This window comes from Zophobas morio, unplaced genomic scaffold (genome assembly GCF_036711695.1).
Source record: "Zophobas morio isolate AGI-343-1 ecotype UQ-CSIRO unplaced genomic scaffold, CSIRO_AGI_Zmor_V1 ptg000007l, whole genome shotgun sequence".
NCBI classification, from domain to species: Eukaryota; Metazoa; Arthropoda; class Insecta; order Coleoptera; family Tenebrionidae; genus Zophobas; species Zophobas morio.
This window is the reverse complement of record NW_026972112.1, coordinates 12,503,951-12,528,651: the sequence shown is the minus strand read 5'-3', so window position 1 is coordinate 12,528,651 and position 24,701 is coordinate 12,503,951. Positions and strand designations below refer to the sequence as shown.

The window sequence follows — 24,701 nt, the reverse complement described above, 5'->3', positions numbered from 1 at the left end:
CCCAATTACGAATACGAAAACAGACACATGACTTATCTGTCGCTAATGATTAAGAATGGGGTCACTCATAGAGGCTTCTCCACCCCCTCGCCCATTCCTTGTCGATCAGCGGTTCCAACTCACGGCGTCGTCTTCGGCGCGCGATCTTCTGGTGATGTGGTCGAGTTATTTGAAATCACCCTAGCCGTACAGTTTGGGATGTACTGCCCGTCCACAGCTCTCTCAGAAGGAGCACTCTCATGGCCAAAGTCGAGAGAACATCTCCACATTCATACGTCACTATGTTTCCTCCAGAAACCGGGTCAATCTCCCAGCCTAACCAGTAAACGTATTTTCTGGTTGCCACCACCATCACCACCGGTCGGTCAGCAGCCAAGACACCCCTTTCACCTTTCACGGCTTTCGCCAACCTGCTTTGTCATGAGCCAAAAGCGCCCCACCTGAGTACGCCCTCAGTACCCAGGTACATACCATGGTATCCGCGGGAGATTTTACGCGTCAACACTGCTCTCGTAGCCAGGTTCACCCTAACCTACCACCTTCTCTTATTATCAACACCTTAACGCCCAACTCTTTGCTCTGATCACGCAATCCGAGTCTGGCCCTGTCCAGGCGCGGATCCAGGGGAGGGGGCAATGGGTGCAATTGCCCCCCCCCCCCGACACACGACCGAGGTACTTTATTTTGACCAATTTCAAAATTTTGAAATCATATTTCATTTTGTAAATACAGTACAACCTCCATAATCCGAACTCACGATTGTCTCAGCATCCAGTAATCCGAACAGAGGCTATTTGAAGTCGATGCCTCTTTAATCCGAACTGAACTTGAAAACATGCATCTACTTCCAAAAATGACGCAAGATCTTTCTGCATTTGTTGTATGGAATATTTTGAAATTTTAAAAAATTGCGATATTTCAAAGCACTGAATTAATTAACTAATTCTGGAAAAACGGATGAAGTTATCGGAGACCCGAAAGATACAAGAGAAAGTATTTGGTTAAACTTCGAAAATCGTCGAAAATGGGTCGAAATTTGCATGAGAAAAATTTCATTTTTGAAAAATTTCCTAAAAATTCTGAAAAAATTCAGGGATATATATCCCGACGTGCTGATTCCAAAAATATACCATGTTTATGGTAACGGAGCAATATTTTCGGAAAATTCGCTGTGAAATTCGAGTTTTTCGAAATTTTTAAAAATTGCGATATTTCAACTGGACGATTCTGGAAAAATGGTTTAAGTTATCGAAGAAATGAAGCCTGAAGCGACTTCAGAGGTCCAAAATCTACAAGAAAATATATTTAGTTAAATTTCGAAAATCGTCGAGAATGGGTCGAAATTTGCATAATGGAGGTAATACGAATACATAATGGAAAATTTCATTTTTGAAAAATTCATCTAAAAATTCTGAAAAATTTCAGGGTATAGATCCCGGGCTGTTTATTCCAAAAAGATAGCGTGTTTATGGTCACGGGGTAATATTTTTTTAGAATGTATCTATTATCCATTGTTGCTTAAGAATTCTTTAATTTTTGTTTAATAAAATTTAGGTTGTGGTAGCTCAGCGGTTTATTAATAATAAGAACAATACAAATCAAAAGTAGGGTATAGGTTCTCGAAGTGGTGGCAATTCTCGTCGGGGATGGTGGCGGCTCCTGGGACTCAGAGCGTCGTAGGGGATGACGGCGGCGATGTATGTAGCACAGGGCACCTGGACAGTGCGACCCTGGAGATGACGACGTCGGCGATGCGGCACAGGAGACCTAGAGAGTGCGACCCTGGAGATGACGACGTCGGCGATGCGGCACAGGGGACCTGGAGAGTGCGACCCTGGAGATGACGTCGTTGAAGTGGCGCAGGGGGACCGTAAAACAGTGCAGCCCTGGTGATGATCTCGAAGCGGCGCAGGGGACCGTAAAACAGTGCAGCCCTGGTGAAGATCTCGAAGCAGCGTAGGGGACCGTAAAACAGTGCAGCCCTGGTGATAATCTCGAAGCGGCGCAGGGGACCGTAACACAGTGCAGCCCTGGTGATGATCTCGAAGCAGCGCAGGGGACCGTAACACAGTGCAGCCCTGGAAACGACCAAAAGGGGACCGAGACAGTGCAACCCTTAAGGTGGAGATGGTGGAGTTCCATCTGCCTGAAAAGTGGTTACGGTGGCCCTTTTATAGGCAGGGTTGAGATGCGTGGGAGTACCTGCACAATGAAGTAGCTTCAGGTGGGGTGCGTTCCAGTGGGGGTGAGCTTGGTGGGGTTGATACTGGCGCTGCCGAGGACAGCGCCCTCGAGAGGGTACTAGCGGAGCGCTTTGAAAGCTCCGCTACAAGGTTTAATTCTTGAAATTTGTTTTCAGTTGTGTATGAAGTTGTTATTCAATTCCCTTTAAGATTTTTGGGAAAATTGCTGATCCGAACAAATCGTTAATCCGAACACACCTTTTTCCCAATTAATTAGGATTATCCAGGTTCTACTGTATACTATACGTGTAATGAAAAGAACCAAATGTCACCCATGTTATGTGAAAAAGAGTATACTAGCTAAAATTTTATAATTTTTTTTGTTTAGAACGAATTTCTGGTAGATAGGTAAAATCGCACAAAAATTGCCCCCCCCTGAACGAAATCCTGTATCCGCGCCTGGCCCTGTCAGACTATCACAACCCAACTGGGTCTTAACGTCCACCGGCGACTTTATACTGACTCTGCCTTACTCTTACTTTTAAGTTGGGATTAATAATCAAAACTGATTGGTTTTGTCGCCTTTAATATCTGCACTAAAAATTCCGCTTACACTTGTACAATTTGTTCGCACATATGCATATCACAACTTTATTTATTACCCGTGGCTGAATATTACCAAACATAAATTTATGGACGGACTACCAGCCCCAGAAAATAAAAGGAAAAAATAATATACTCAAATGACATAAAAATAAAAAATTAAAAATACGCCAAATTGTACAGCAAAATTGTATCATATACTTTGTTTATCGTACAACAGATGCTGAAGAATGTTCAAGCTTTAGTTACATAGTAAATAACCTACAAAACAAAAGAGTAAAACTATCATACAGTGGACTGTAAGAATTTCTACTTTACCCAAACCGATGATTGCACTTTCAATCAAGAACTTCGTTTTTTCTTTCCGAGCAATAAATAGTTCAGAAAAATATTGTGAAGAATCATTTTGATAAACATGTCTATTTTTTTTGCCGTTTCACCGTTTGTGGTATGACCAAATAGTATTCTGACGACTATGTTCAAAATATTGAACGGATGAACACTAATTTGTCGAACCGAATACTTTCATAAATTATAATATAAATCATTCATCAGGTGATGTCAGGTCAGTCCACTGGAAATGTGCAGAACAATATACTCTTATGACTCAGGTTTAATTATCTGTATCTAAAATTAATAATAATTGTCAAAATAAACTTTTTGGTTTATCATCTCTTTGAAATTTTGGCTTACCGAATTTTAAGAAAAATATTATGTTTATTCGTCTCCAACCATGGTTTTGTGGAAAAAAAAACAAAATAAAATAATTGTTTTAAGAAAAAGATTGAAGCTCAAAGCACATTTTTAAGTATCGCTTATTTAATAAATTCTAGCGATGACACCATCAACTTTCCATTCGGAGGAATAAATAAATTCTAATCATTGAGTAAATGTTCGATCTACAAAATTTTGTAGACCAACTACAATACTTCCTTAGCTTATACGCCGGAAATGAAAAGCTATGGAAGTAAAAAGGGTCATTAGCTTTAGCTCTATGGAAACAAAAGTAAGTTTTATACCACTTAAATTATGCAAAAATTGCTCAGTGTTCGTCCCAGATTAATATGCAATTGACTATGCAGAGTTATTTACAAGCTCCACGCCTGAAAAATTCAAAACGCAACCAACAGTACAATTTCACAGCAGTCTATGATATCTACTATCATTTCTGTTTTGAATTAAACATAGTTAGCTGTTTGATTTTGATAATTAGGACATAACTAAACGTCAATTATTAGGTTACAATTAAAAACAATAAACAAATTTAAAACAAGCTACTTGTCAGGGAATTTCCTGCATGCATAATGTTCATTACACAACATTACCTCATCATATATCAAAATCACATCTGACGCAATGTCGATTTTAACATGATAACAAAACAGATCTCTATGTTTTACTTAAAAAAAAAAAATGGTATGAAATATCAAAGATGGTTTTGAAGTTGTATTTATAGTTGCGTCTTGAATTTTTTAGGTGTGGAGCTTCTTGTGAATAAGCGTGTATAGTGTAAGCAAAAAAATAAAATAAACGTGTTTGATTTTACGCAATCGAATCATGTCGAAATTATTATAAATACAGCTAATTATAAAATGCAAATTTATATAATGAATTTGACGACAAATTGCCTAGAAACACATGTAGATGTTTCACGATAATATTAGATAATTTCCATATTAACTATGGGTGAGTGTAGGTGCTGATTGCTGCGTGGAACAAGTGCTTGATACAAAAGTCACAGTCTACAGTAATTTGTAAAAATTATAGAACTTTCACAGTTGGTTGTCATTTTTATTTCCCGAGCTTAAGCCAAAGAAGTATTCTAATAGGGTCCTTCCGACGAATGGCTATTTTCATGTTTTCTCTACGTTTCATCACCCATAGTGTAAGAAAAAGTAGGTCTCGCTTTTTCGTCGATCTGTCGTCTGTGTTGATTTTTATTAGACTGATTATCCCCAAAACTACTGGAGCGATTGTTGTCAAATTTTATACGTATGTTGTGAATATCGTGTAATCAAAAACTGTCTAATCAACCCCACCAACAATGGGATGACGTCATCTCCAAAATTTACAGTAGTAAACTTTATAAAAGAAGACACAGGAGCACTTGTGGTTTTTGAATCCGTAATTTAACTACGTATACCAATTATATCTGTTTGTTTTGACTTGTGCATGGCCACGTAAGCTTCGGCTTTTACCTTGTTTCTGTTGTATTAATACGCGTTTCTAATCTTGTCTTTTTGCTGGTTGTTATGCTATGACGTGTGTGCAAACTTAAAATTTGTTACCCACTCTCGAAGTAAAATGTAAGATAAGATTTTTGGTGAAAGTACAGTGTGATGTGAGATTACTTTGAGCGCTGATTTCGGTACACATAATTTGATTTTAAAAATTATAATCTCAATTATTAATGGAAATTTTGGAACGCAGTCTTCACCACTATTTTCAACTTACAAAACTCTATAATTTTTTTTGGAAAACATTACTGATTTTTTTGAGATATGAGAGAGAATAGAAGGTTCTTCGACACAAACTCTTTTCACTGTGCCCAGATGTTGCTCCTAGTTCTGTCTTTATTTGTTATACGAACTAAACAGAAACAACTAGCTGAACACCACTCACGGAAACGCATTTCGGTTTTATACAGTCTGTCACACAATGATGTAAAAAAGATGCAGCTAGGGTTTTTTTTGGGACCTTTCTAGTGGTGGTTAAAATGATTCTTTTGGAAATTCCCAACTAAAATTAGTAAACAGGATACTTGGTAAAATTTATGCTTCAGGGGATTTTATCTGGGTTTCATCAATCTTTTTTACTGTTTTTTTTTCTGTAGTCGGGGTTAAATTCTCACTTTATAATATTTATTATTCTGTTCCTTGTTCGTGATATGCAGTTTACACAGAAACTATTCATAATGCATTACACTAAATATCACATTCATGCTGACGTTAAAATGAACGTATTTTCCAAATTTTGAATCTTTTGACATATTTAGACAGAAGTTTGGAGAAAGAGCCTCTACTTGTTGATACATAAACAGGTGGTTTGATAATAATCAACACATTGGTTTAGAAATTCTGTTATTTTGGAAGAGAACAAAACATCGAAATTTTCACCATTAAGGTTGAATATTTTACACACAAGAATGAATTATTGTTTTACGAAACTCAAACTATAATAAACACCACGATAAACGCACATGTAACACGTAAATGTAGCATATTTGGAGTGACATTTTTAACTTTGCTTTATACTTTATATTCACGGAAGAGTGGAATTTCTTTCTTGTACCTATCGCCAGATTTCACAAGAGTGAGTTTTAGCCACTTCGGTGGATTTTTTCAAGATTACGTGTGATAAACCTGTTGCCATTAAAGTTAAGGTTAACTAGACTAAGTTCCACTTTTAATTGACAACTTATAAAACAGATTATATGAGAAAATTCATCATTAAAGTTGTAGTTAACTATACTGCGTTCCACTTTTAGTTGACAGCGTAGAAAACCGAGTTAATGTATGAGAAAATTCGTGTCAGTGTTGTCAGCCGATGTACCTACTGAGAAAGGCAGTATATGAATTTGCATAATCTGGAAAGCCTTCGTCTTCATCAGTTGGATTTTTTTTTGTTAAATTACGATCAGTCTAGATCAAAATGCTTAAAAATTTAATCAGTATAGTTGTCTTTAACAGGCACTCATCACACAAAGTGACTAAATTATCTACCTATATGACGGATTCCTCGTAAAGATATTGTGTGGCAATACGTAAATAATAACAGTAAAATGTACAAATGTAGCTATATGAGCGTTAAGGGTGTTATTACGTTGATATCGGCAAGAAATAAGGACGACAATTCGGCCCGTAAGAAGCAGCGTATTTGTATAAAGGTATTTTTGCTAATATATAACAATAAGTAAACTCAGGAAAAAATACTTATTTAAAATTTAGTACTAAATTACAAAATTATTACACTTCTATATCAAAGTTATTGTATCCTTCTTCTTTCACACAGGCTGAAATAAATTATAATTTTATAACACGGAAAACAATCACTACCAAAATGTTTTAATTTACAACATTTTATTTAAACTATTGCATATTGGCTGTATTTGTTTGTTGTGAATGTTTGTACAGTAAACGGCGTTCAGTTCACTACCAGTAAAATGAAAATAGAACATTACACTATTACAAGCGTTATGATAAAGATTACTCAGCAAAGAATGTGTATCTGTGGTTTTCAAAGCACATGTGCGTGTACAAAATTCATAAAATGTAGCAATTCAGTTATAGTAATGATGCCATGTCATTTCTACTATGTGTGACGTCGAAATGCAAACTTTGCGCCAGCACAAAAAATGGGTTCATTGCCATTATTGATACCTAATGTATTCATATTTCGTTCTTACAAATATTTTCATGAAGTTACTTTTTTTACGTTGTGTCTCCGAAACCAAGGTGTAAATAATGAAGCGGAGAAAAAATTCCATCGTGCCAGAAAGTTCAAAAGTTTGCAAAGTATTAAGAAAAAAGACATATTAGAGGAATAGTAAGACCCAAAATTTATTTTAATGTATCTGTTTCTTAGACAGATTTAACCAAGGTAATTTTCTGAAAATTTCAGAGAAAAAACGCTTGTGGAGGATTATTATTACAGAATTCAAATGTTTGAGATTTTCTCCAAGGACTGCTTCACCGTGTTGTGACAGTACATGTAATGCAATCATACACTGTCAGATTCTAATTTAAAGTTTTCTAAATAAAATTTAAGGTAATTTGACTGCAAGCCTCCGACTCCTGGGTGCTTATTCAAAACATTATTTCGACTTAAAATAAATTTCGACTTGGTCGAAATGCGACAAATTGGGGTGATCGGATTTATTATGAACTAAGATAATGACGTCTGTAAGCATCGAAGTGGAAGAGCGCCTGAAGTAATGCCCAGTGTACACTTTAGGATGCCTACAGGTTGTTACCAAATATTTATTATTTCCTAATTATTTCCACTATATCAAGTCCTTGGATGCTAGCAACCGTTACAAAAAAATCTCTGGAAATTTTGGTTTTGATCTTCGGGATTTGATTATGGAAAATCTACCCCTCGTCCTTAACATTTTCTAGGAGCAAGTTAGTGAGTTTTTCTTTACTGCAAGCTCCAGCGATGCCAATTTATCAATGAAACCTGGAAAAAATATGAATTAAAATATTTTGAAGACATTTTAGGGATATCTTACTTTGGTAAGCAAAAACTGCTTATCGTCAACTTCTTTCAGGAACCTCCCAATCTCGTCTTTCGTAAATATTTTTGACTTGTGGGATGTGTATCCTTCCGACGGCCTTTTTAAAAATGCAATCAACTGCTTGCATATGCTTATGTCAACATTGTTTTTGAAATTGAAAGCTTTAAACACTGGAGTATATCTGTATGAAACAGGCCCCTCAGGTCATATTTCCAAAAAAAAAAAAAATGTATAATATATTTCACTTGAAAGGCTATGGATTTTACGAAATATAATTTCTTTTGTAAACGCTGATGTCACCAAGTATATATGTATAAATATAACATAGATCCTTTTTTTTCTGTCAATGAGAAAATAGGGAAAACGATATTTTACGTGACTACCAGGCCACATAAACTTAACTATCCAGCCAGTTCTCAAAAACTTTTTAAATTAAATTTATTGATCCATTTCACAAACGCTTTTACTTTATTTGGAAAAGTATGTGGTAAATTGCTATTTGTAAAAAAAATCGCGAAAGATTAGTACTGTCGTGGATTAAGCAGCCCTTGGAGCGATCGTGGAGGGCTGCAAAACAGACTCGTTAATTTCTGCGTCGGTCATGCTAATTAAGTAACACGAACAGTTTCACAATAATGTTATTAAGGAAGTGCATCAGCCATGTATTTACTGGTTGTGCTAATGCGCTAATCTTCGACCTTGGCTATTTGCCTCTGCACCAGCGTCGAGCAGTCTGCGGCTGGCGACGTACTTACGTCAGGAAATTTTTGCAGTGCCGCCACCACCACACAATTGCTCACCTGACGCAATCCAACTGCTTTGAAGTCTCTGCCAAATTGGAAATTGGCAGGGAGAGTGCCGCATCTGGGAAATTCGTGATTTATTAACCATTCCTACGTGATGACTTTCGTATAGTCGCGCTTTATTCAAATTTTACTGAGCAGGTAATTAGATGATTAGTAGGTAGTAGGAATGGATTTTTTCGTGGAAATTTTGCGGCAAAAGCATCGCGTGATTCGCTCGGGGGAATATCCGCGGTTTTTCAGACTAAATTTAATTTGTTCTAGCTATTCATGAACATGTGCAGCTATTATTTTTTATCAAATGCTTTTAGGAAATTCGTTGAAGCTCTGCTGACACATCCCCTCTAACACAAAATTTAAAGTTATAACCAATAAGCACGGCAACGTGTTGCCAAGTTATACTTCCCCGACTCAGAATGCTGGATTTATGCTGACTGTTTTACTATCTCAAGAGGAATTATGAAGGTAGTAGAACTGTTCGCGACTAGGAAAAAAGGTGATTGTTTACGCTGGTAGAAAACATAAATAAATGTCATTTCTAATTAAAATAATTAGAGCCAACGGCCAATGCTACTCTTGGTAATAAAAACTTGACAGTTTAGTTACGCTAGCCGGTTAGATTATGTTTTTTATTTACCACATTATGTAAACGTACGACGTGCTGTGTAGGGGATCAAATTGTTAAGTTTCATTTGATATTATAAAATACATGAAACGAAATAATTATTAATTTATTACTTTCCAAATGCAAGCCACCACAGAAGTTATTGTGAAAACAGCATCATTTTGATCAATATCTTCCCACGTTCATAGCTTTTAGAATACGAAGATGTCTGTCTGTTTAACGTTTCTTTCACTCTTTATATTTAATGTTATCGTTTGTCAATTGGTGAGTGTTTAAAACAAACTAAACACACCATTATGAAATGACAAATTGTTAACTAAAATTTTTCTGTTCATTACTACCAAAATTCAATGACGCCCTCTCAAAATACGCTTGTTTTTGGTGATATGTTTAAAGTTTTACAACTGCTGACAAAAGTTATTCCAGAAAAACTAACGAGTGGATTAATATATTCATATTTCCAGTTTTCTGGGAAATAATCTACATTATTTCCCTGAAATTAGTTGAACAGAGCAAGGTTATATACATATGTATTAAAATTAAAATGTTTGTGCTTGCGAAAAATTGCCAACTGACGATCGAAGTTCTGTCTCTATAACTTAAATAATAATTAACTCCAATTTATTATTTTCCTAGTGGAAGTTTAGGAAGTATTGCAATAGGGTGAACGACTCCTTTCATATCTTTCCGACGTTTAATGATCCCTACAGTATGAAACAATAGATCGCCGTTTCCGTCTGTCTGTCTGTCGTTTGTTGTCCGTTGCCTGTTGTCTGTCGTGTGTATCACTTTTTATTACACAGACAATCTCTGGAACTGCTATACCAATTTTTGCCAAATTTTGTACGTATTTTACAAATATCGTGGTAAAACGCTAACCAAAATGTGTCTAATCATCCCAAAGAACAAAAAAAAAGTTCATTGCAAATGTTATTTAAATTTTATAAAATAACGTGCTCCTACACGTGTGAGTCACAAATCCATCTTGATTTTCTATCTTAAATATATATCTCGATTTTTGGAAAAAAATAATCACAGTTTTATAATATTTTACAATTTAACTTTGAAACTAACTACGAGTACAAAACCGAATGCTCAGAAATTTTGCAAACGATTTAAGGTTATCGTAACCATGGTAAATCGTGAATCCACTCTCTCTGTATATTTAGCCAGAACTTCCCTAAAAAAATTGGTCTATTTACTTGAGTAGACCAATTTTTACTTACCGAGCGTAAGCGAAGCCAGCATTGTAATCGAGTTACGTTTTCTCGACCTTTCATGACCCATAGAGTACGAAGAAATAAGTATCACGTTTCCGTCTGTCTGTCTGTCTGTCTGTGTCCGTCTGCCTATCCAACTGTACCTCTGTCTGCCGTCCCGATTTTTATTATACAGATAATCTCCGAAAGTCCTGGGCCGATTGTTGTCAAATTTTGTATTTATATTAGAAATATCATGTAGACGCTGACGAAAGTTTGTCTAATCATCCCTACCAATAACCTGATGACGTCACTTCAAAATTGTACATAGTAAATGGTTTTAAATTGCATAAAATAACATAGACCTACACATGTAGTTTATAACTCCGTGTTGAGTTTTTACCCAAAACGTCCAGATTTTTTGTTGTTGTTTTATTGTTGTAAACTACGAACACACAAGTTTCTTTAATTTCTGTTCGACCTGTTTGTTGAAAATTATCGAAATTTGAGCAAATACTCTCCAAAACTGTGCCACTGATTTCAAATTAATTTATTTCAATGAATGATGTCATCGAAACATATCATCAATTACCGACGTTTAAAATTTCAATTTCAAATAAGTAATCCTATTACAATTATTTTTTACGTCCTTACCTGTCAAGAAGTAAAACGTAGGTATATCGTGCGTTTCGAAAAAAAACGTCCAGGCCTACGATGTAATTTGAAAAATTAATGTTTAACATTGAGTTGCTTTTGTCCACGGCATTCACTTTTTTTAATAACACATTATGAAAAGTAAAAGTTAACTTAAAAAATTGATAGTGATGAATAGTTTATGTGAAAACAATTTGGGTGCCTTAAGTTCGTAAAATGTTACCTTCCAAAAAAAGAGTTTGTATAGGATGGTCAACCCCTTTAAAAAACATACGGTGAAAAGATTTTTTTTCCGTGGCAACTAATGCACATTAGAGGATATTTTTGAATAAATGAAAAAACTGTTTGATGATTTTGTCTTTTGGGTTGTGTATTATCTATGTTTATAACGTCTTAACAATTTTTTTATTGGTCAAATTAAGAACGAGTCACCCCATTACTATTCATAACATTATGTTCGACTGTGGCTTAATTAATAATTTTAATTCTGAAGCGGCAAGCTCATTCAAGTCAAACAAATTTCTACGTGACATTCTTCCAATATATAAACAAATACTTGAAGTTAAAGCTGAGAGGCCATGTTTCCCGTTGGTTGTCTGCTTTAAATATATTGGACATTGTCCACTTGTACAATTTACAAAGTTACAATTTGAAGTGTGATCGTCGTGATTTGTTGTAGGCATTTTTGTAATTATTATATCAACATTTGGTATTACTATCCTTTTGGACTATACACATACCAAGTAAAGGTGCTAAGCAACTGGTAACAATTTTCTAGTACTACATACTAGAATTGTTCTTGTGTAAATATTTAAAAAGGTGATGATAATAACGTGTTTACTCAGAATGGGTATTCAGTATGGGATACTTGGGGGATTCAAAAATATCCAGTCGTAACAAATGCCAACAAGTAACGAAATTTAACACTACTTACAACTTGGCCGTGTTGTTCTAAAAACCATAACATCAACTTTGTTATTATTCTGAAATGTCGCCTCCACAACTAAGAAACCCATGCTACATACATATGCATTATATTTGCTCTAAGCTGTTCGGTGAATTCTCAAGTCCTGGATTCTTGGTTAATACCTCAAGCCAGCAGACTGTTTCCTAATTGGCGACTGTTCGAGTGGGTGTTATTTCAGGAAATCGAAATTATTTGGAATGACTTAAACGTCTGTGGTGCTAAAAAAACTGAACAGTTAATTGAATGTCTTTTAAATTTTAATTTCTTTTATCTAGCAAATCCAGATTAATGGTCGATCCAAGTTTGTCTTTCATTTGATTCCTTTTGTCGTGCGTACTATAATTTCCCATTATTTTACATCAAATGAGAAGTGTTTACTGATATTCTAAAATACGTGATTTCAATGGCAAATGTACTGTGTGCAAAACAAAGAAAAACAAGAGGAGTAGGTAATGTAACGAAGAACGTCGTAAAACAGATGATTCATATTTTACGGTAAAAATAAAAATTCACTTGAATTAATGGTGTTGCAGCGAAATACGTGACGTTTGTGACGAATTTCTCAAGGACTTAAGTTTCTTTTAACTGCGTAAATGTTCAATCTTGATTTATTAATTAGGTAATAGCATATATTAAGGCAGACCTATTTAATATTTGTAATGACTCATTTAGACCGCATTACTAATCAAAAACATTCCATTGCGACAATATCAGGTAATTCAACGTTACGCAGCGTAGTAGTTATTCGTTAGTAGACTGCCTGTCGCCGTTCAAAGTACACATAAACGGAAAGAAATTATACTCAGCTGATAAAAGCTAAACTGATGACGAAACACCATGTGTAATTTAATGGTCTGATAAATATGTGTTTTACTGCGTAGACACAAATGTCATTCGGTATTGTGAAATTATGTGAGAAATGAGAAATGTACGTCGACTTGACGTTAATTTTTGCGGACCACGGAAACAAAATCTATAAATTTGTGAAGTGGTTGGCTTCGATCAACTTAAGAAAAAGACAACGCATGGGAGAAGTCGGTTTAAAAATTTCTGGACAAATGGAAATAAAACATACAATGTTTTTGAGTCAGGCTACATACGCAATTGGAAACATTTGTTTTAATTGCAATAGAAACAGCATATTACTAATAATAATAACAGTGCGTTTGTTGCACACTGAAAGGGTCTGGGAATAATGTGACTTTAAATAAATAATAATAATAATGACAGAATTGTATACTGAACGTTTCGGAGTTATCGGATGAACGGTCAAACAATTATTGTTCCAAAAGTACGAATGTATAAATAAGCGGAAGGCTATGCCAATGTTTCTAGTGAGGTTTCGCATTGGAAAATGTTCCAATCAACATTTCAACAAGGACACATATATGTCAATTCCGACACCTGTAGTGTAATAGTAACAATTAAAAAGTGAAGTGTACCCTGTTACAATACTAAAACCTCAAAAAATAAAAAGCATTCAAAGCACTTTTCATAAAAGCACTTATAATCAATAATAAAAAAAGAAATACAGTAAACTACCTTTGAGTTTATTCATATTTATAAAATAAAATAAAGACTCACATTTTATTGTTTGAAATATGTTTACAAGTGAGGAATATGCAAACGTGACGCATGTTTTTATTCCAATTGAAGTTGTTTATGTGTGTTTGTTGAATGCGTCTGTACTTAAATAGATAGTATTTTGTCTTGCCATAACGTAGTACACAATGCAAATGACATAAAAAATTTTATAATTCTGTAATATAAATATGACGAGCATTAAAAAAAAATTAACGGTATAGGTACTTACATAATTGACAATTAATTAAAAAAAAATAATTAAAACAATTTCTGTTAATACGTTTGAATAAGACACCTGAGTTTCAAAAAACTCAAAACCAGTATATAGCGGGAAAAAAGTATTTGTAGTGGGAAGTTAATCAGTTTTTTATGTGTTGACGACAAAAACCATATACCTTATACGTATATACTAGTCTAAAAAAAAAATGTGATGACCTTACAATTATAAAATAGTGTATAATACTATACGTAATTTGGAAGATACTATGAGCATTACCTAATAGTACTTGTAATAGTAGGTATATAGTTATATACTGTGCTATTCCATAGTTCGCCACCTTTCATGGAACCGCTGAAGGTAGAGCTTTGACATTTGAAACGTATGGATGAGTAATCAAACGCGGGATGATATGAACCCTGTGCATCTCTTAATAGATCTAAAAACCCATTATTCGCTTTATTTTAAGTAAAAGTTTTTTTAAATCTTAAATATAATAATTAATAAATCGATTTTATAAAGTGCTAAAAAATACACATATATATTTTTTTGCAACTAAAATTTTATTTTTTACACTAGTCATTTTATTCTTGGAGTAAGGTTGCACGAATGTTAAGCCACTTTTTGCACCAAACCTGTTAACCTACCAGAACGGATAAATCGCATCTCGACTGTGGGAACCCAGACAAGTTTTCTCGTCCTTTTGCACATCTTTTGCCATTTTAGAGCCGTTTTCAAAGAAATAAAATTATTTTGTTTCACTTGAGGTCTATAACACTCTCGTAAGATTGAGTACCATTAATAGTTCCAAATTTTATCCCAAAATATTTTTGAGATAACTTCATGTAAGTTTGTCTTTTTCCCTCACTTTTATGTTGAAAGGAACTTTACATCTTACATCTAAATTTAAACATGTTTTGTTTTAGTAGACTACTACCGCTTAGTCAGAATGGTCAGAAATGACCGAGTCTGTTGGCAGTACTTTTTAAACAAAAATGTGAACTTTTCTTGAGTTTATGTTGGCACAAAGGAAGTAATTGTGTGACAGATATGTCAATCGTGACATCCGATAAATTTAGGTTTTGTTTTGGATACATTTTGCGAAATAAAAATGTCAACAATCTGTCAATCTTGACAGCAACCGGAAATTATAGAAAACATCATGATACCAATTTCAACTAAAACTACAGAACTAGGAACAGACTCAGTCATTTTGATTAAATATAAAGCAAGGACATACAACACAGAAAAAAAGACTTCTGCGTATCAAAAAAAAAGTAATAGATGATGCCAACAACTAGATAAGTTATTATTATTTCTACACATTAGTCTTAGATATTTACTGCTCTGTTAGACATAAACTTCTACCACCTGTTGTTAAGAAAAAAAAATGTTCCAGACTCGTTAGTTTCCTTTCAACACTTTTCTCGTTCTTTCGATAATTTATCGAATTTATTTAAAACTTAAACACTAAAGTTCCACTGTGACAATATTTTTTTGTTAACGTTCTGGCGATAAATACTACATATTTATTCCAACTCGATTGCATTACTCGATCCCATAAGTGCTAATAACCATTTATGTATCACAGTTACGCAGCACAGTTATGAGCAAGAATAAGAAATGTTTCTCACGCTTAATATTTTTTTGTCACAGGAATAAATAAACAGTGCAGGTGTGGAATAGCAAAAAAGTTATGTTACGATTTCTTGTCGCATCCGTTCAAGGACTGTAAATGATGTATAACGACCAAATCATAGTTACTTACGCGAACGGCTGGAGTCATGCTTTGATTGCGAATGTTAATGATCGGTATCAAAGTGATGACTTAAATGTTAATTTAGAAATAAAGGACTAACCTTTACAAGGAATAAAGCCGGTTTAGTTACTATATACTATCACAGTTCAGCCAGAGAATATGCTACAATGGGAACGAGCAATTAACCTGGACAACTTTTTAGATAAACGTGATCATCCCCAAAATTGGCACATGGTAGATAATTGATTTTTTTTTAATAACTTATGTAAAGTAATTAAAATATGAGATCAAACAGTAATTGATTGAGATGTAGAAATTTATTTTTTCGAATTTTTAAATTTTCCTCTCTTCTAAGATATACAGCCTTTCATTAATTAGATCACGAAAAGAAGTTTAAAAGAGAGATCTGAAGATCTGGTAGGCCAGGAGATTTAAATAGTTTTGTTTGGGGACCCACAATACTTCCATATCGTACCACTGTAATTTCTGTCATGGTCTTTTACAACCATGAAAGATTTGAAAAATCGAAAGCAAATATTTAAGAGGTATGTAATTATGTTCAGGAGCCGACATTATCATAATTTCATAATTATTAATTAAGTACTGTTGAATCTCATATTGATATTATTACATTTTTGAAGTAATCAATACAAAAACTTTTTTCCAGTGAGTATGTTTTTTTAATGCATAATATCAATTTTAGAGGAAAAAACTTTACCAAATACATTTAAAAATCAGATTGAGCTAAACCTACTTAAATTTAAGGTATAGAAACATTATTTTGCAAATTTTGAACAGATTTTGAGATAATACCATCACACGGTAATCCCGAACCACACCTAAAATTTAACTGAAAATCGTACGACACAAATACAGGCCAATAAAACAATAGGATATAGGACTGTTATTGCAGCAACCAAAAAATTTCCTGGAAATTTTTGTCGCCTTACTAACCTAACAGAAATTAATCAGTGGAATTTTTTTTTACATAATCACAATTTGGATAAAATTTATTGTTGATTTAAATAAAATACACAATTATTGTAGTTACTAAGAATAGTATATTTTGGGTCTAGATCGGTTAGGCACATGGATTTGAATAAAATGACTCAAATTAGGGCTGTTTGTGTCTTGTACATTTTCTTACCAAATACGCCCTCCTGCATTGATTAATATCCTGAAATTTTATTCTCATGCATTTCAAAAACGTAATCGTGTTCCACTCGGGCTAAGTAGTACGTTTTTGAACTGAATTCGAAAAAAATTCCGGAAATAATCAATGCACTAGGGATATTATAAGTGAAAATTATCCAGTAGTTTCAAACGTCGCCTGCGTTGATAGGCAACGGTTTCAAAGTAAATATATTATAAAGTCACCAATAGATGGCGGACAGATCAATCAAACGATAAATAACAGGAAATCTAACGGAAAGGAAACGAGACACCTAAGTGCCGCGAGACATCGTGAATACAAGAAAAGAAAAAAAAGATAATTACTTACGAAAAAGCTTGATAATAGTTAATAATTATATAAGTATAATATTTTAAATCAAGATAAATAAATTAATAATTATTATTATTGAAAGCTGCTTATAATAACAAATGCTAACAACCATCTGTATCTAACAACATTTAATTTTATTAATAGGGTCATTTAGTGATCTTTACAGAAGGTGTTCATGTTCAAACGATAATAATTGACATAACTCACGGTTAAAATGTACAAAACTACTAGTGCGTTATTATTTTTTTTCACTAGCAGCCATGAAGCATCCAAATGTCGACTCATTTAGAGGTAGCAAATTCAACTTTTGCGACCACCGGTTCAAAAAGAAGATTGAGGTTATGTACGCAATACTTGATGTGATTATTTCTTAAAAAATGAATAAATGTGTGATATTAACATTACTTGAGTATACGCATGGTAGTTGGTAGACGGTAGAAGATAAAATGATTAACTCAGCGACAAGTATAAACGGTTTTCTTTGTGTTGAAGATTTAGATTAAGTTTGATTAGAAATCAAAACAAAATCACGTTGCGTCAAAAAATTGAACGTTTATTTTTTCAATTTATTGTCTTATAGTTTCTACTAGTGAAAAAAATAGTATATTAACCACGGTTGCAAAGCCACTTCTAGACCTCGCGCTTCAGAGCCCTCGACGCTGCGCGTCTCGGGTTCTAATTTGCGCTCGGTCTAGAATGTTGGCTCTGCAACCTTGGCTAATAATATACTATTTTACATATACAGATGTAATAACAATGACATTAAAACTGGAAAGTTTCCGAAATATAACTAAGGACAGAAATTACCTACTGTTTTAACAGGATGATGCTGAAGTATGTCTAATGTCAGTCGTTCCTGGTATTTTACAGTCTGTAGGCCACGAAAGTACAAGTTGTTCATTTCAATCAAGAGAAAACGCCGTGCATAAGTTAAGTAATGTCGTAAATCAAACCAAAATACAAAGCCTAGTTTTTGTTTATTATGAACTCGTAACTGTGGTGCTGTTTTTTTCCGATGATTTATTCGAAGCTTTTTAAAGGAGAGTTCCAAGCATAGTTTCTTTACAAATCAGTTCCCTTACGCCAACCCCAGTGGTGTAATTATTTAATAGTAGTATTGATTTATTAATAATAATAATAATATTTATTCCTACAGGTAACACCCAATTACAGGAATAATATCAAACTAACTAAACTAATTCATGACAGTAACTAAAAAAGTATAAATATTGAAAAAACAAAAGTATCTACAGCTAATTAAACATTAACCAAAATCTACAATGCAATTACAAATACTAAAACTAGAATCAAAATTAATATCACATAAATGTGCAATTTTGTGGAATAAATTACACATAACCGACACTGGAGAGCGAACTGAGACGTTTGTACGACTAGAATCAATATAAAACAGAACTTGTTGACGATAATTAAGTCTAGGTACAAGTATATTAAGTCTACTTAGAATATCAATGCAGTCTACTTTATTGTGAAATAAATTATATAAAAATCTGACCGCTATTACTTTTCGTCGTACAGCCAAAGACAAAAAATTAAAACGAGAAAGTAACAGGGAGTGTTCATAACCTTGAGGGGGATAAACACCATCCTCCAAATATACTAAAAATTTGAGGAATCGTCTTTGAACAGATTCCAAATGACGGCAATGTATTTCATAAATCGGATACCAAATTAAAGTACCATACTCCAACTTGGACCTAATCAAGGAACAAAACAATATTTTAAGTGTTCTAATATTACAAAAATTGCTGCAGTTCCTATATATAAAGCCATAGGTTCTAAGTGCAGCAGCAATAGACGCATGAATGTGTTGCACGAAGGTGAGTTTACTATCAAATATTATACCTAAATCTTTGACTGTATGACATCTCTCAATAGTGGAACCATTAATGTTATACTCGTAAATAATATTTATGTGTTTTCTTGAATAAGATACTACATTACATTTGCTTTTATTTAGAGACAGACGATTTTCCAGACACCACTGCACAATATTTTCGATATTTCGTTGAAGTAATGCACAATCATATAAAGACTCAATTTTCGAATAAAGTTTAAAATCATCGGCAAACATTAATTTGTCACACAATACCACATCTCCAAGGTCATTAATAAATAAAAGAAAAATCAACGGCCCCAGGTTAGACCCTTGGTGTATCCCAGATGTGGAAGAAAAGGCAGAGGACGTGAAGTTACGATATCTGACACTAAATTCACGATTAGAGAGGTAAGACAAAAATAATTTTAGTAAAGAATCAGAAAAACCTAGAATACGAAGCTTTTGTAATAGTATATGGTGATCGATTTGATCAAATGCCTTGGAAAAGTCGGTATATATACAATCAACTTGTCTTTGGCATCGAGCGTTTCTGAGACGAACTGTGGAAATACTGTTAAGTTGGAGACAGTTGAACGGTTTAACATAAGTCCATGCTGGTAAGGAGGTATTATATGTTTAATTGAACTGTAGATGTATTTATACAAAATTGATTCAAATGTTTTCACAAAATTGCAAAGCAAGGATATAGGTCTGTAATTCGAAATTTGATTAGCTTTACTTTTTTTGAAAATTGGACAAATTATGACTTTTTTCCAAATACCAGGAAACTCTGAACGTTGCAAAATTAAAGTAAAAATAGTATAAAGAGGATCAGCAAGGACATGAGCGCAGTCTCTAAGTATAAAACTAGGAACATTGTAAATTCCCGATGTTAACGAGTTTTTGGATTGTTGCAAGTGTGTTACTACATCAGATATGGAAATATGATCTACAGAGATTATCGACGATCCGGGGTTGCAATGTACAGAGATGCTGTCAGCAGTAAGAGGAGACGGAGGAATAAAAACACTATTAAAGTAATGGCCGAAAGCATTAACTATTTCAAGAGGATCTGAAATCTCGATGTTATCATGATATAGTAAGCCTGGAATACGTGTCGATCCTTTTTTATTATTTATAACACTCCATAATTTTTTAGGATCATTAGATAATGAGTTCTCAGCAGAACACAAGTATGCTTTATATGCCTCACTAATAAGTTTTTTACAGAAAGCTTATTTGCCTTACAGGCTTAATAAGATTCCCAGTAGGGCTACAAATTAACTTAATCTACATAATACAAATAAATCAATAAAAATAAATAAAATAAATATTCGACTTTTATATAATAATAATTGTTCTATTCTTTCTGCTTGCCCACCCCTTACCTTAGTTCCCTTATCTTCCGTACTTCTTTCATCCAGTCCAGTCCTCTTCCATCCTCGTTTAGCACTTCTTCCCTACTTTCCTTCTATTCTCTCAATCCTTCCAGCATATGCTCTATTGTTTCTCCCTCTCTCCAACATATCCTACACCTTCTGTCAGTTTCATTTATCCAAAAATTATTCTCTTTCTCTTCATTTCCACACCTAAATCTCGCCATCATTCTTTTCTCCTATACCCTGTATTATATCTAGACTCCGATATTCTCGATCTGCGTTCTTGCTTATCTATATCCTTATCTCTTACACTCAATCCTTCTTTCATACTCCTTCCCATTTCTCTCATTCTCCCTATTTCTTCACATGCATACCCCTTTCCTTCATAGTATTTGTCTCTTCCGTTCCAAACATGTTTTCCTCGTTGCTTTCTTATTTCTTTCCAACATTCCTGCAATATTTTACAATCACCTCTCTCGCTAAACTTTTGTTCAAATCCAACCGCCCTTTTACCAGCTTCCACTCTCATTTTCTCCCTTTTTGTTTTTTCTCTCACTATATATCCCGGCGTATACTTTTCCAATCCCAATGTCCATTTTAAGTATTTTTCTTGCACTCTCTCTGTTTCCTCATATTCCCTCCATCCCGAAATCGCAGCTCCGTACATAAATACACTTTTGATCAAACTATCAAACATCATCATTCTTCTCTTATAATCATGTCCAAATTTTCTCTCTCCTATTCCCCATACTATTCCTATCAGTTTGTTCGCTTTTATTTTTTGTGTTTCTTGAATATGCTCTCTATCTGAGTTATTGCTCTTTAATGTATATCCTAAGTACTGGAATTCTTTCACCTGTTCAATCTTCTTCCCTCTCGATGCCCACTATTCCTTCTCCTTTCTTACTTTCTTCCTTTCCAAACACCTCCATTTTTGTTTTTTCTACATTCACTTCTTCTCTTTTTTTGCTACAATCACCAAATTATCTGCGTACACCAGCGACCACACTTTCTCTTTGCCCACTACCACCCCTCCTGTCTGTGCTTTTCTGAACACTTCCTCTATATCTCCTAGATAAGCTGCAAACAATGCGGGGCAGAGTGGGCATCCCTGTCTCACTCCTCTACTTGTATAAAAACTTTCGCTCTCTATTCCATTCACTCTCACTTTACTTACTGTTTCTACATATATTTCTTCCATTTTCGTTTCCAGGTACGCATCTACTCCCTTTCTCCTCAAATACTCCCACATTTTCTCTCTATTCACGCTATCAAACGCTGCTTTGAAATCTATGAACAATGCGTACATTCGTCCACCCTCTTTCCTTATTTCTCTTCCCACTAAATTCCGCAGGATGTACACATTGTCCATAGTACGTCTTCCTTTCCTAAAATTGCCTGACCGTCTGGTAACATACCCCTTGCTTCCATCTCATTTCGTAACCTCTCATCTAGTATCATTGCGTATATCTTGTACGCCGTATTGAGCAAGGTGATCCCTCGGTAGTTCTTCACATCACTTTTTTGCCCCTAATCAAGTACAGCGCCTACGGTCTCGTCTGTTTCATTTTATTTGGCCCACCCTGTATATATTTTTTAACTAAGTAAACTCGTTTTATTGTAGACACTTTCTTGATATTTGACATCAAATAACCCAAGGCTAACACTCTACCTTGTAATTTGTTTTGTGAAAGACTGACCATGCCAGGATATGACCAAGGATCAGAGTGGTGAAAACATATTAATTTTTGATACAACAACCGTTTCAGCAAAATTTGAGGGTACCTCAGAAATATATTGTTACGAAAAAAACCATACTCTGCCCCGGTCCGACGCCTATGGGTTCGATGACGGCGGCCGGGCGGCGTTCGTTAAAGAAAAGCCTGGAAGCGGAACTAGAGATGGGTATTCCAGAAAGACACCGATCGCCGCACATCTAGAAGGAAGTATGGGTTTAAACAGAGGCCACCTTCGGAAACGATTATTATTCAGTCGAGTCGAGTCCAGGGAATGTTGAGAAAAGCCAGTCAAGTTGCGCCAGAATTATTTTGTACATAATCTCTGTGTAATCAGTTGTGTAAATTTGAGTTATTAAGAAATAAATTGTTTAGTTTTACCCACGCCGATTTTAATCACCAATCATCATAACAATATTTATTTATGTAGCGTAAAGTTGGTAACTGGCCCTAACATACAATACAAAAGGATGTAAGAAACGCGAGTAAGTCCTGCACCAAACAAAACCTAAAAAGACAAAAATACTAATAAAACTGTCAAATGCATTTTCTAAATGTGTAGAAAGAGACACATCTAGCCATTTTTTTAATGTGCTAACTGACTTTCAGCGGAAAGGAAACTGTCACAAGTAGGGTATTCCCGCAGTGAATGTTTCGAGTTAGACATATGCAGCCGGTGGAAATAAAATATACAAATGGACCAACTGCTCTGGATTCGTGCCCAGGCCTATTTTTCTAGGGAATATGTAACATCACGCCATCAACAACATTCAAGAGGATGTAGTCATAAACTAAAAAATTGTGTTGAATCCAAGTCGTGGTTTGCCTTTTTAATGTGGTAAAATTCGAATGTTAATTGTACAGTAAGATAATTTATTTTTTATAAACTTAACTTTTGATGGACTGAAAGACTAAGACCTATTAAATCATTGGCTTAACCGAAGGGATGTGACACGCACTTAAGGAACGAATAGATGTATGAACGTCGCTTGGTTCTAATCACATGAGGAAACACCTAAGGAACAGGAAACAGTGGGGAGATATCTTTCGTTGGCTCAACTCAACAAATGAAGACACCCCAAATTGCGGAAAATGTTTTACTTTTCGGCAATGAAGTTCACTATAAGAAACTACCGGTTTAAGAAAATGATAGTAAGACGGGACGTAATTATTACTTACAGAGATCGTATCTGACATAACTAAACTCAAAATAGGTTGGATATTTGAGGATTACATTCAGTGCGAAACATTTGAGGTGGCTGTTTCCATCTAGCGGGCACATGCTATCTGCTATAATTTTCACTGGAATTGTCTACGTGCTATCAGACTTCGTTAGATAATTGTTGAAAGAGTAGTCTATTAATGAAAGTCAAAACTTACCTCGGAAGGCATGACCCCTACTATACGTTTATTAATCTGACACCGAAAATACAAAACTGCAAAAATTGTTGACGCGTTTCACCAACCAAGTTGGGATTATCTAGGGCTAGCCAATACTAACCTCACTAGGCTGGTCTAGCTTGCCTAGTTGGCAACCCATTCATGACTCGAGGTAGAGTTGCTTAACTCACATGGTCTCTACGCCGGGAGTTTGAACTCGCATCTTTGTTTTATTTACATAATTTTTCAACTTATTCTTCTGTTCTCTATTTTCGTCCTGAAATTGGTAACTTCTATGTTACACAATGAAGCATATTATTATTACAAGCCAAGACTCATAAAAGGTTTTCAAACTTTTTTCTTGAAACAGTGATAAAAAAATCGTTCTATTTAGAGTGTTTGCGTCAGCGTGTGTTTTTCAATTTTTCATTAAAATTATTTCATTAAATTAGATGTCCTTCGTTTTTGCATTTTTTAGGAGGTTAGTTGACTTGGTTATGGTTACAGTTAAAATGTTGTTTTTTGAAGGGTTACTTTGAAATTAAATTTGATTTTTTCAGATTTTTAAATTAAAAATCAAATACAGAGTACAAAGAAATAAATAATGCTTCTCAAAATGTCCTAATTATTATTAATTACCCATTTAGAATTCAACTTTTATTACAAAATATTATTTAATGTATTTAAATAAAATTTGGGTATGCACTGCTTAACAACTATTTTTTTCTTGGTTAAGGGTGGGTAACACAATTAATATTAAAAAACCGAGATTCTGCGATCCTAACATAGTCAAAATTATAATATATATCATACATATAAAAAAAAATAATAATAATAAATTCGATTACTAATGCGCGAACGTGAGATACCTCATTCATTATATGCCATATGTTAATGTGAACAAATAGGCAACAAAAAGTGCAGCTGAAAGAAAATTAACTTGCAATTATTAATGGTCTACAGAGTAAATTAACAGAGTAACTGCTTAGTTCAAAGTACAATTAATCTAGTGAAAATTACACAGGTTAACTA

General features: G+C 34.3%; 1 protein-coding gene across 1 annotated transcript; it reads right to left on the bottom strand.

Moving 5' to 3' along the window:
- Nucleotides 1–21,502: 21,502 nt before the first annotated feature.
- On the bottom strand, nucleotides 21,503–23,829 carry LOC135123930 (uncharacterized). The gene is made up of 6 exons (XM_064048790.1): nucleotides 23,796–23,829; nucleotides 23,670–23,725; nucleotides 22,367–22,489; nucleotides 21,915–22,083; nucleotides 21,682–21,843; nucleotides 21,503–21,633 (listed from the first exon to the last, which is right to left on the bottom strand). Exons 1-6 carry the CDS (start codon nucleotides 23,827–23,829, stop codon nucleotides 21,503–21,505), a joined length of 675 nt encoding a protein of 224 aa, XP_063904860.1.
- Nucleotides 23,830–24,701: the final 872 nt, after the last annotated feature.